Here is a 12,223-nt window from a genome sequence, read left to right as displayed (position 1 = left end):
CTATGTACACACTACGTCCCACAGTGAGTGTGCTCTTCTGGGGGCGATGAGCCCAGGAGGAGGGGCTCAGTTTTTTTAAGTTCTGAAAAATGTATATCTGGACATTTGTATTTGTGCAAGCATTCCTCCAGCCACCCCTTCATAAGTCAATGCCCTGGTTTGGCCACCCAAGTAAAAAAAAAAAAAAAGAATCTCGGCACATCCCTGCAACCATGTACGCATGATGAAGCTGTGAATAACCTGCAGAGGATGACAATCCGTCTCAGGGCAGCTGAAGAGAGGAGAATAGCCTGGTCTTGGCCTGAATGAGTTCGCATGGCACTGTGAACTTGATAGTGCCACCCCCAGTGACAGCACCAGATGGTGAGAAGGGCCACGGGCTTTACTCTGAGGGCCCCTGGGCAGGAACACAGAGCAGCCATGCTGAAAATACAAGGCCACTGATTGGACCGTGCCTCTTGAGATGCCATGGGCTGATAAGACGCTGAGAGGAGCAGCGCTTACATGCTTGAGAAGACGTATAATTCTGTTAACCCGGTAGTTTCTCTGGGCCCCTCAGCGCGCTCATCATGGCAGACATTGTGGCTTAATAGGTCAGTAAATGTGAGGGCTCACCAGGGCATTTGGAGGGATTGAAATCGCTTTCTTTTAATTGTGAGGAAAAAGTGTGCATTGTTTTAGATTTTGACATCATATAATTCTCACACAGAGAATTGTGATTTGTGATTTTTTTGTTGTTGCAGTAAACCAGTGTATTGAATGCTGTTTATGTGCATTTCTTATAGAAATTCTGGGAACATGAACTAAAGGGCAATAAAGCAAAAAAAAATCAAAAGTGCTTACATTTCCACTACTGGTGCTAAGCCTTTTGCTGAGAAGTCTCCTTTGCTGTATAAGGAGAATCAGGCTTTGCACTCCCTTTAGTGTAAAACTGCAGAGGCACGTACATCCGGTCAAACTTTCAATTACTAATATTCTGAGTGCTAAAAGGCAGTTTCCTTCTAAGGCTTCTGCAGTTAATCTTACAGCTAGTGCCAGCACTAAGGCGATAATCATGGGACATGTGACAAAAGCGCAAAAAAACTTTCCGGAGAGGGAAGCAAAACAGACCGCTGAGGATTTTAACAAGGAGCCAAATTGGTCCCGTAAAGTGAAGTCTTAACCTCGCTATGTAGTTTCTAGTTTTTTGTTTTGATTCAGCTGCATATAGCCTGCAGAAAATCAATCCATGGTGTACAGTATTGTGGTCAAACATTGCTGGATTACTGCTCATTAACTGCAGAAAAACCCGCTGGGCTGTGGTTAATACACAAGACTTAATGGCCATTTCCAGTTTCATCTCCTCTACATTTTTGCAGGAGGGTTATGTGTGATGACAGATGCCCAGAATTAAAGCCTACAGAGCAGAATTAACTTTTCATGCATTTCCTCCTCACATCCTTGTTGTTACTTTTTGGTCGTTGCTTGCACGGCCTCAGGCTCACTTCTTCCTCTGGTGTCTTAATTGCAATTTCATCAAGAATTTAAAGCCTGTGAAGCCCTCCCTATTCTTGTCACTGTCGCTCCACAACTATAGCCACCGCAGGGTACTTCAAGGGTATTTAAAGCAGCTATTGTGTGTCAAAAGATAAGTCAGGAGCAGCTTGGGAAGACTCACTTTCATCACTGTAGGACTGCCGGACCTCCTTCTCCCCCTCCGAATCCATCCGTCTCTTACTTTCTCTTTCATGGCTTTATCACTCAAAGGCTCAGCAGCTCAGCAGAATATAAATGAATAAAAGCTGTAGGATGGGGGAACAGGGAAGAGGTCGAGACAAAAATTGCATGCACACATCAGCAAGGACTTGGTCTTATATGCTTTGAACCACTCTGCTTGATTGTGTAGATGCAATATGAACATTTAACATTATAGATTCATCACACATGTCCATGTCGAATGGGAATCTTGGAATGTTTGTGCATGTGTGTGGGTGTGTGTGTGCGTGTGTGTTTGTGAGTGTGCATGCCAAATGTAATTTTACTTTTATAATCAGTGTATCACTCAAGATAAGCTCTGTTTCATAGAGACTGGATGTTAATTTAAAAGTTTTGCATCAAGTAAAGTATGATTATTTTTTACTTACTGGCAGAAAGTCAGATGAGTAGATTGCTGGCACTCCAATGTCTGTACAGGAAATATCACAGACTGTATAAATAGTGGATGTAACTGGTTCATGAAGTAGCCTTCTGTTTTGAAGACTCCACTTTGCCATTAAGGTCGTCTGTGTGTTGGTTTTTGGAGCCAGAAGTGACCATTATTTAACAGGAGGCTGGGTTTTGAGAAAAGCAAGAGGTTAATTATACTGACTTCTCAAAGCCATGCGGTGTATGCATACTGCTAAATCATTTGCTGGTAAATTTAAAAGTTATCAACAGTGTTTTCCACAAAATGACGTTCTACTTGCCGTGGTAGCTGGCCGTGGTTATTTATACTTAAAAAGGCATGGGAACTTGCTAGCGTACATCACAGAGAGAGCAGGTGGAAGGTGAATAATATGAAAGCACCTGTCCTTACCGCAGTGAAGAGGAGCCAACAACAACCTGACACCCATGCGCTGGTTGTCACCCAAAAATAAATGCATGGCAAACACTGAACAAGCTAACAAGCTAGATACCAGGAGGGCAGACACACGTAGATGCTCATTAATGCTAGCATAAACATCATAAAATACTAGCTTAGGAATCACAGAAGAACTTTATTAGAATTATTGGACTGCTGATTATTATAGTAAATCCCATAGCAGCAAATAAGTCCATTATTAGCTTGTAAAGACTCAAAAATGCACCAACGACACCAACACAGAGGCCAACATTCAGACAGTATTAATAAAAGTGACACCTAGCAGACAACTAGCAGTAGATACCTACCACACAATGCAGTAACACATTATGCATCTATTAAATGCTGATGAGTTAAATCTTAGAGAAAAAAAATGTATCCTAAACTTTTTTACCAGGCTGTTAATAGGGTTAAACTGTACTGTTAAGTTAGACATTATAACATGGAGCTAAATGGGGAACTACACACTTTTGGAGCAAGCTTCAAACGGCCACTCAATGAACTACAGTTTTTCTGGACTTCCTCTGTGGTTTTCTCACCCCCAGACGTTGCTGCTAGATAAAATATCAGGCTATGGGCAGCAGCTGTTTGCGTTGGCGATGCACAAAGACGGGAAACAAAAGGGGCTAGCCTGGCTCTGTCCCAAGGAAACAATAATCCACATCTACCTGGTCCTTTTCTGTGCATTAACATGTTTAATTTAATTAGATTTTGGGGGGAAAATCGAGTGTTTAAGTAATAATTTCAGCTCAGTATAGTGTTACATGTTGAAGTGTTTCTTTGCTTTTAACATTTGCTAGGCTAGCAGTGGATACTCTGGGATGCAGGTAGTCCAGCTCTAGGTATACTGTAGGTCTTGACTGTGTTTTAATTTCTCACTTTCAGCCCTGTTGGCTGCTTTTAGTGCCAACCACTATCCAGGATAATTCCTCCCCAACCTGTTTTTTAAAGAAACACTCAAATATGCAGAATTATATGTGGCACACACATGCACGCATGCACACACATAATATCTGGAATATTGATTAAAGCTAAATAAAAATAAAAACATATTCCCCCCCCCCCCCCCCTCACGTTTGTGCACACACACACAGATGCACACTCACATGTTCCTTTCTACATAACATATGCTTCACTCAGACAGCACACACTCCTGGTATTTCTCCTCTCTCATCCTGTTTTTCTTTCACACACTCACAAACACACAAACAATGACTCATGAATAAAACCTCAGAGTGGAGACAAGTCGCACACAGCTGCACACACTTACAAATCCAGAGAGGCACATGTGTGTGTGGCAGAGTCGGAGCAGAAAAGGGCAACTCTAGCTCATGATTAGGAATTGTTTGTTTTGTAAATGAACGCTAATGGTAGGATAGCTTATCTGCTTTCCATTGTAACCAAAACATATGTGGAAAAAATCTGTGCATGCCGCCGTAGATGTGTCTTCATATGAATGACAGTGATCATTGGCAGCCATCTATCAGGCTGGACCATATGTTGCTTTGGGTGGGGAGGGAATGAGGGCTTACCGCAAAGCCTGCCTTATCCTCTGGCATTACAGTCTCTAAGAAAGGATTTATTCTTTAATTCTTGATTAGATAGAATTTGCTCCCCAGTGTGCGAGCACAGTGATATACTGAGCGGAGATAACCTGCCCCATTGGTAGAAAAAAAGTGTGTGAGTCTGTTTTTGTTTGTTTGCTCCTTCCTCTAAACCCTCACATGCACACATGAACACACTCTGGTACACAACAACCAACTGTCTTCCCCCCTGGTGTGCCATCCCATTTAGTGCCTCGGCTTTTAACACATTGTGATAGGGCTATTATTAGAAGCGATGGATTATCAATCAGGAATTAATCCTGATTGATGTGTTTGGCTCAACTAGAAAAGAACCACCACTCACTGCTTCACTGTTTGTTTTCATCTTTGTGATGACAAAAATGGGTTCTTTCATTTTTTCTCTCTCTCTCTCTCTCTTCATGAAAGAACATGAAAGAAAACAGGATTTTAACCCCTCATTTTTGTGATCAAACCACTAGACCCACCAGCTTCTCCTACTACTCAGGACGTGAGGATACCGCTGAGGAAGACATTCATTTATTTAGTTCCTCCACTCATTTATCTTCCTCCCCCTCGTCTCTATTTGCCTGACTGGCTGCTGAGCTGACTGCCTCAGCAGCCTGCCTGCCTGCCTGGATGGTTGGCTCCCTCTCTCTCACTGGACTCTCTCTGGCACTTCACTCACACACTGCGTGAGCTTCGCTGAGTCTGGAGTGGAGAGAGACAGTCAGGCTGCTCAGGCTTTTGGAAGTGGGAATCTCTGCTGGATTTTGTCTCTCTGCCTTTTTTGTTTAATGGACTATTACATGAGAGCAGAGGAAATTTCACACTCTCTTTCCTCCAGCACTGACCACTGACCATCACTACTGTGCTGCATCCATGACTTTACATACCTGGCTGGTGTACGGGCTTGGATTTATCTTGGTTTGGGCACTTTGCTTAACACAGGGTGAGTAGTTATATAGTCTATGTGGATGTAAAACTGCATGGGAAATTTGCACTCTATTGAGACAGATTAAAAAGCTGTGTGTGTGTGTGTGTGTGTGTGTGTGTGTGTGTGTGTGTGTGTGTGTGTGTGTGTGTGTGTGTGTGTGTGTAGTTTGTGTACTGGGTGTGCGTGTATGTGCATGTGCAGATTTGTATGTGTCAGAGAAGACAAAGTGTGCTGAGCACTAATGATACCACAGGTGTAATCTTCACTTAAACAGGCTTTTAAAAGGAATGTAATGAAACATAATGTACAGTCGTACATTCATTATATTTTTTGTAATTCAATGTATTAAAACAGTATATTACAGCAGTAACACTTCTGTAAACCAATGCTGAAAATGTGCAAAACGTTTTTTTTTAAAAACATCATAAAATAACCTGGTAAGTGTTGTAGACAAAACACAACAGGAGAGAGCACGTCAAAATAATGAACGACCATATTAAGGAAGAATCCAATACATATGCTTTTGTTCTGCATGTAATTGACCAGGGAGTTCAATGCTCAGCCTTCAAACAATAGGTAATATCCATATGTGGCACACTAAATTTCCCCACAGAGCAATAACCATTGACCTGGCACGGCACGCCTCGGCTGCAACCTTCTTTTTTTTTTGTTCACAAGGGACCAAACAAGGAGAAGCTGAGGTGATGTTGTGCACAGAGATGTTGCTTCCCTTGATTCATATCTCAGTGTTTTGGTCTGAGTCAGATCACCCCTGATCCCGGCTCCAGACCAGAGCGTGAAGTGAGCTCTTGGACCGATTAATGATGTGGCGTTCATAAATAGGGCAACGTCCATGAGAGGCGGCAGCTGAGACAACAAAAAGCTTGACATGGATATTATTGCAATGTATTCAAAACAGAATCTTAATTCAGAATTGATACTTTTAATGCTTAGAATTCAATAGAAATTCAGTGAAGGTGATGGTAATGCTGAGTTTTATAATGATTATTGAACAAAGCAAGAGTAATATAGCAAGATTGAGATGCTATTACAGAGTAGCCAGTAGATATTATAATGTAATATAATTAAGAAAATTCTTAATTAAATCATGCTTATCATATAATTAGGGTGCATTTAAAGTCATTTTATTATGTGCCTATAGGCTTCTATAATTATATTTCCAATTGTTTTTCTCTTAATATGTTTTTAATATTAAAATATATTGTACTTATAATGGCTTCCTGAAAATGAGTGGCTCATTGTTTTAATGCAGACTAGCTTTTCTAAACCGATAATTGATGACATTGGATTTAGGTCCCAGTACATTTTGAAATATGCAAAAGATAATCAACATGTTCTTTGCCATCTGTGAGAGGATGTGGTTAAAATAAATAGTAATGTGCCATGAAAAGCTGAATGCTTTTTTTTCTGTATGTCCTCGTTAAATTGACAAATGTTCATACCGGGCTGTGCTTCAATGTTTTATGAATGTGGGGTGCAAAAACATTGCTTCACAGTGAATTGATAAACCAGGTTGTTATAGCCAGATGTAAATGACCACTGCACTGCTTTTTATTTCCACCACCATTGCGCAGTTCTTAATGAAACACTCTAATATTAATGAGAGCTCTCGTGGCATGGTGTATCACCAACGGGGGGGAATATGACACATCCCCTGAAGGCTGGCATGTGTTCACTGTCCCCTGTGGGGCTTTACATTGATTCCAGCAGATTTCTAAAGTGATTTTTGTAAGAGCATTTGCCTGGGATTAGTTTGCTCCTGAAAGCTCCATCAGAGCTTTTGGTGGGCTATTTAACCGAGCAGACGCAGCGAGAGGCTCGTGTCCGCTCTCTGCCCTCGCACAGTCCCAATGTTTGCACAGATAAAGAGGCAGGATTGGTTTCAAAGCCAAAGCTGATCTTCTATCTTGTGTGTGTGTGTGTGTGGGTGGAGGTGGGGATTTTTGAGGTCGAGCACAGGTGTGTGTGAGTGGTCCTTGTTCATGGACAATCCATTTAAGCTCAGGCAGATTTGTTCTGTTCAGGCTTAGCCTTACTTTCTTGAGAGAGTTAGAAAGTGAGAACTAAAGATGAAAGAGGCCTTTGGTGCATTTCATTTCTGGAAAGATATGCTATAAAATTCCTATGACTGAGTGTGTGAAAGCTCCCCTTCCAGCAGCACAGCAGCCAAACCTTTTCTTCCTAACGATTATGATAATGGTGTTCATCAATTCCAGGGGTCGGCTATAAGGAGAAAGGTAAAGAGCCTAAACAAGCTGCATGTTGATTTTAGCCCCGCTCCATTCCTCCCTGTGTGCTGTAGCTCCCAATACTTACATTGCTGGAGCTTTGAGATCACAGGCTGAGGTTAGGCAGGCAGACAGCTCAGGATGGGGTGTAGCTACTACAGAAGGTGAGTCACCCTTAAGCACAAGCTGTGGAAGAGAAGAGAAGAGAAGAGAAGAGAAGAGAAAAGAAGAGAAGAGAAGAGAAGAGAAAAGAAGAGAAGAGAAGAGAAGAGAAAAGAAGAGAAGAGAAGAGAAGAGGAGAGAAGAGGAGAGAAGAGATCAATATGGAATGAATATCAAAATCTAAAGTAATGCTGGTGTTGGGACACACTCTTGGAATGCAAGAAACTGCCTTCAGTTAAATGGAGGAGGATTGCTTTTAAATTAGCTAATTTGCACTGTTTATGTGATGCATAGCTTGAGGAAGAAGGACTGTGATGCTGCAATTTAAGTCTACTTCTCTAGTTGTAATACAGGTCATTCAAATTTGAATCAGAGTCAATGTATGTACTTCTGATGTGGATTTGGAGTCTATGTCAAGTGGCAGTTTGGGGGCAACCTGGACAACATTAGCCACCTACATTTGCTACAGAGGTGATTCTTATGATTCAGATGTATACCTTTATGAACAGACAGGTTAAAACGACACTAAAAGAATCTGACTGATTCTCACCTTTTATATCGGTTTTCAAAGCACCATAGCACACTCTCTTGGACCAGAAAAGCCAAACTAGGCCAAACTATGTCATGCCAAATATTTCGATGCTCAAACCAAAAAAGTGGGCCATCAGGAACTAATCAATTAAGTGTGCCATCAGGAAAATTCAAGGGAAATAGACTTGTAAATTATTGACAGCAAATAAGTAGTGATATCATGGACTGTTTAGAAAACGAGGTTATAAACACAGACAAAACAGGAGCAGCAGTCACTAATTGAATTTGGGACATGACGACACAGAAGATACACATTATATTGCGGAAGCCCCGAGCAAGCGTGCGTTCATAAATTTTATTTACTAATTTTTCCTGTAGTAACAAGTAATGTCTGGCTGTTTTCTCAAGATCTCAACTTGTTTATTTTGTTATCTGGAGAGAACAATGTTGGTTTTTCTATTTAAAAAAACAGGTAATTTAAGTTGTTTTCTTAATAATTTTACTTATTTTCCTTTATTTATCTCATTATATTAAGATAACAAAGCTTGTGTTCTCGTGATAACTGGGTCATTTTCTGTCAGCCTAGACAACAAAACAATATGCTTGTCACTGTGACAGTCCAGACCATGGCATGCCATGCTGCCATTGCCCACACTAAAGAGGTCAGATAAGCCTATTTCTACTTCAGGGTTAATAAGAGATGAGTAAATCGAGATCTTGAGGGAAAAGAAAGGGAATTAATCGTTACCACTGGAAAATTAAGTTCATTATCATTTTTTGTCTTCTAATAATGTGAAAATGAAATCCTAATCTTTATAAATAAATCAACCATTCCAACTTTTTAATTTATTTAGAGTCAAATCGTAATAAAAGTAATAAAGGACACTTTACAAAAAGAGCAGCCCAAAACTGTATTTTTGCTATCAGAAGAGACCCAATATGAATCCACCATGAGCGAGCACTATTTGAAAACAGTGGCAGTTAAAAACTTCTGTTTAATCGGCAGAATCTTCTACCAGAACCAGACTCAGAAGAGCCATCTGCCACTACTGGATGGGGCGAGAGAGAAGGATGGAGATATCCTATTGGTCACCATAGAATCTGTTAGAATATCCACACAGTAAAAGTGTCACACTGGATTTTGTTGTGTCTTTTCCTCATTTAACCACAAACCTCTCTTGGTCTATACTGATTCTACAATCTCTGTATACAATTATTCCCATACCCTAAAAGTTGCAGTACATATTGCTAACAAACCAAGGTGGTTCAACATGAACAAGCTGGCCAGTCATTTGAAGTTGCACCCTTCAAAGTTGCCATTATATTGTTTGTGTCTTTCTCCTTGTAGTCAAAGGGCTGCAGTGCTATGGCTGCAACATCATCCAGGGCCAGAGGTACGTGGACGTGGGCTGCTCCAACCCAGAGGTCATCACCTGCACCCACTCACACAAAGGCTTCAAACACCGCTTCTGCATCAAGACAGAGAGCAGTGAGTTAAAAAAAAAGAAAACGATTTTAAATCACCAATAAATTGAAATCATCTTCATTATTCTACATTTTCTTTTCCCTCTAACTTGGTCTGCTGTGTCTATGTGTGATTCTTATTTGTAGACTTTTCATGCTGCAGCAGGAGATTTTAAATTCACTCTGGCGTACCACTGGACGTCAGCATAATCATTTTTAATCATACTTTCATGTTAATGTTCTTTGTCCACTGATGTGAATATCTTATTTCTCCTTGCACTGAGGGTAGTTACATAACCCTACTTTGGTGTGCTTTGCTGAGTATATTACAAGTCACTCATTGTTTGATGTTGAGTCAAATGGAAGATGTGGACGTGGCCACGACGGGAGAGTGACGTTCAGATGAGTGGTTCTGCTGATATCCATGCAAGCATGGACGATCCAGCTGTTCCTTTGCTCAATGTCTAACTCGGTTCAGTCATGTTGAAAGGGCTGATGAGGCACCTTTTACCTTTGCTCAGAGAAATGACACGCTAAGACAAGGACTGACACGAGCCCACCAGACACAGCATAATTGTCAGAATCGTGTGCCAGTGTCTTGGTTTAAATTGAGGCCAGTCAGACTATTAATCTGCAGGTGTCCCCGCCAAACTCAAATCTAACCGATTCTAGTGAAGTTCCATAAGAGTCTTAGAGTTCTAGTACCCTTTGACCTTTTCAAACAAGACATCTGTCTCATACTGAAGTCAGTGCCCTCCATATAATGTCCTGTCACTTATCAGCATCATCTACCCTATAACTCTGGTTAAACAATAAAAGGTGTAGATAGGCTAGATTAAGAATCCTCATTATATCTGTAGAGAAGAAGCCAGGCTGACATTTTTAAGTTGGCCTCGCTCTACCTGATCCTTCTTCATTTAAGCTCTGAGCTCCCTGTGTCTGGAGAACTTCAATGTCGACTTTTTTTATTTTTAATCCTGACAGAAATGTGACTTTTAGCAGCAGGCATCAAGACAACGAAGAAAAATAAAGAAAATCAACAGCCCAGAGTGAAAACAACACTACACCACACTAAATCAGAGACTGAAACGGTTTAAAAACATCTAAGTAGGCTACATGACAAACATCAAGTCAAGCGCTGTGCAGTGTGAATAGGTCAAATGAATAGTTATAGAATAATTAAGGTAAACACTCTAAAAAAGTTTTAATCCAGAAACACATTAAAGACAAAAAGTTACTAAGTCAGCTTTCTTTTTTGTCTTTGGAGGAATTATAATCACAGAGATGTTGTGAAATGCTAATCAAGTCCAAGGAAAGGATCAGTAATTTATATAATTGGAAAACAAGTTTAAGAACCTGAAAAAAGGTGTCTGAACTCCTATTTTATATAGTATGCGATCATGCCAAATATTGCTGATCCAAGATGTAAATAATGCACTTTTTGTCACTGACTCTAAGCTTTAATGGCAGTAGTTATTAACATTACACAAACTGTATTACATTATGGACTGAAGTGCATCCAATACCTTATTAAATCATCTGGATTTTGTGGCAGTGCATCTTTAAGTTTTTACTGCAGAGTACAAAATGTACCATTTGTCAGAGGCTAGGTTTCCTAGATGTGAGGACATATTCTGTGGTGTGTTCCTTTAAGATCATTAAATGACTTCCTCATTACACACTTGCACTATCTGCTGCTTACTTGTGCTTTTTTCTTTGCTGAGCCAAACACCCGCTTGTCACTCTGCCTCTGACTGATTGTCTCCTCTTCTGTCCATCTAGCGGCCCTGGGTATTGTCCTGACCAGCGGTTGTGCCACATCCAGACACTGCCAGCAGCAGGAGCTGCCAGGGGTGCGCATCCACTGCTGTGACTCAGATCTATGTAACAGCGCCCCCTCGTGGCAATCAAGCACACTGCAATGCATAGGTGCACTGTTCAGCATCCTGTTGCTGAGGATGTGGTTGTGATATGGAGGAAAAGGAACACTAATGGACAATGGGTAAAATGTTTTATATAAGTAACTCTCATCTCTCTTCTTAGATGATCACGTTTAGGGCTAAATGAGAGTTTTACTCAGTGAGGTGTTACTGGATAGCACTTGGAAATCATAGCTTTTGTTTCATTGTACGCTTGGACTTTAATAGCCTTGTTTCACCAAAACAGAGATGAAGATGCAGAAGTCTTCTGTGATTTTATTGTGCACACACTAACTGAAGAGTATATATAGTGTTTTGGAAATCTATGAAAGAAAGATCATAATATCATTAAGTCACTTCATTAAAAATGCAGTTTAACACAGAGTTTATAGAGGCTCATATTCACCTGCAACTTATACATCAATCAATCAATCAATCCACTTTCTCTGTAAAGAACTGTTTCTCTTTCTATAGATCACATCTTTGTGATCTATAGAAAATGCAGTATGTTTTTTGAAGTCACAAGCTACTTACTTTGCCATATTGAAGATATTTTTTTAGTTGGCCATCCGGCTCCTAGGCTAAGCTTGGGACTGCACATTGCATGTATTGTGTAGGATTGTACAGTGAAAGCATGTCATGTTGTGAATTATTGTATTAAAATGTTTCATATTTTTCAAAGGAAAAAGGCTTGGAAACTATTTTTTTCCACACAAAAAAACCAACAACATGGATGTCACAGGTTATACATAATCAGAGTAATCGAAAAAATAACTCACTTAATTCACTGAATATCATGA

At 40.4% G+C, this 12,223-nt stretch overlaps 1 protein-coding gene across 1 annotated transcript; it reads left to right on the top strand.

Annotated features, from left to right (window-relative positions):
- Window positions 1–4,519: 4,519 nt before the first annotated feature.
- Window positions 4,520–12,104, top strand: LOC132992090 (uncharacterized). Its single transcript, XM_061061216.1, has 3 exons — window positions 4,520–5,113; window positions 9,389–9,529; window positions 11,287–12,104. Exons 1-3 carry the CDS (start codon window positions 5,044–5,046, stop codon window positions 11,472–11,474), a joined length of 399 nt encoding a protein of 132 aa, XP_060917199.1. The 5' UTR covers window positions 4,520–5,043; the 3' UTR covers window positions 11,475–12,104.
- The last annotated feature ends 119 nt before the right edge of the window (window positions 12,105–12,223 follow it).

The sequence above is a fragment of the Labrus mixtus genome, chromosome 17 (assembly GCF_963584025.1).
Source record: "Labrus mixtus chromosome 17, fLabMix1.1, whole genome shotgun sequence".
NCBI classification, from domain to species: Eukaryota; Metazoa; Chordata; class Actinopteri; order Labriformes; family Labridae; genus Labrus; species Labrus mixtus.
The sequence above is the reverse complement of the archived record's forward strand: the minus strand, read 5'-3'. Positions and strand labels throughout refer to the sequence as shown.

Coding starts and splice junctions, on each gene's coding strand:
- LOC132992090 (XM_061061216.1), top strand. CDS start 5,044: ATGACTTTACATACCTGGCTGGTGTACGGGCTTGGATTTATCTTGGTT. Junction 5,114..9,388: donor GGCACTTTGCTTAACACAGG/GTGAGTAGTTAT, acceptor TTCTCCTTGTAG/TCAAAGGGCTGCAGTGCTAT. Junction 9,530..11,286: donor CTGCATCAAGACAGAGAGCA/GTGAGTTAAAAA, acceptor CTGTCCATCTAG/CGGCCCTGGGTATTGTCCTG.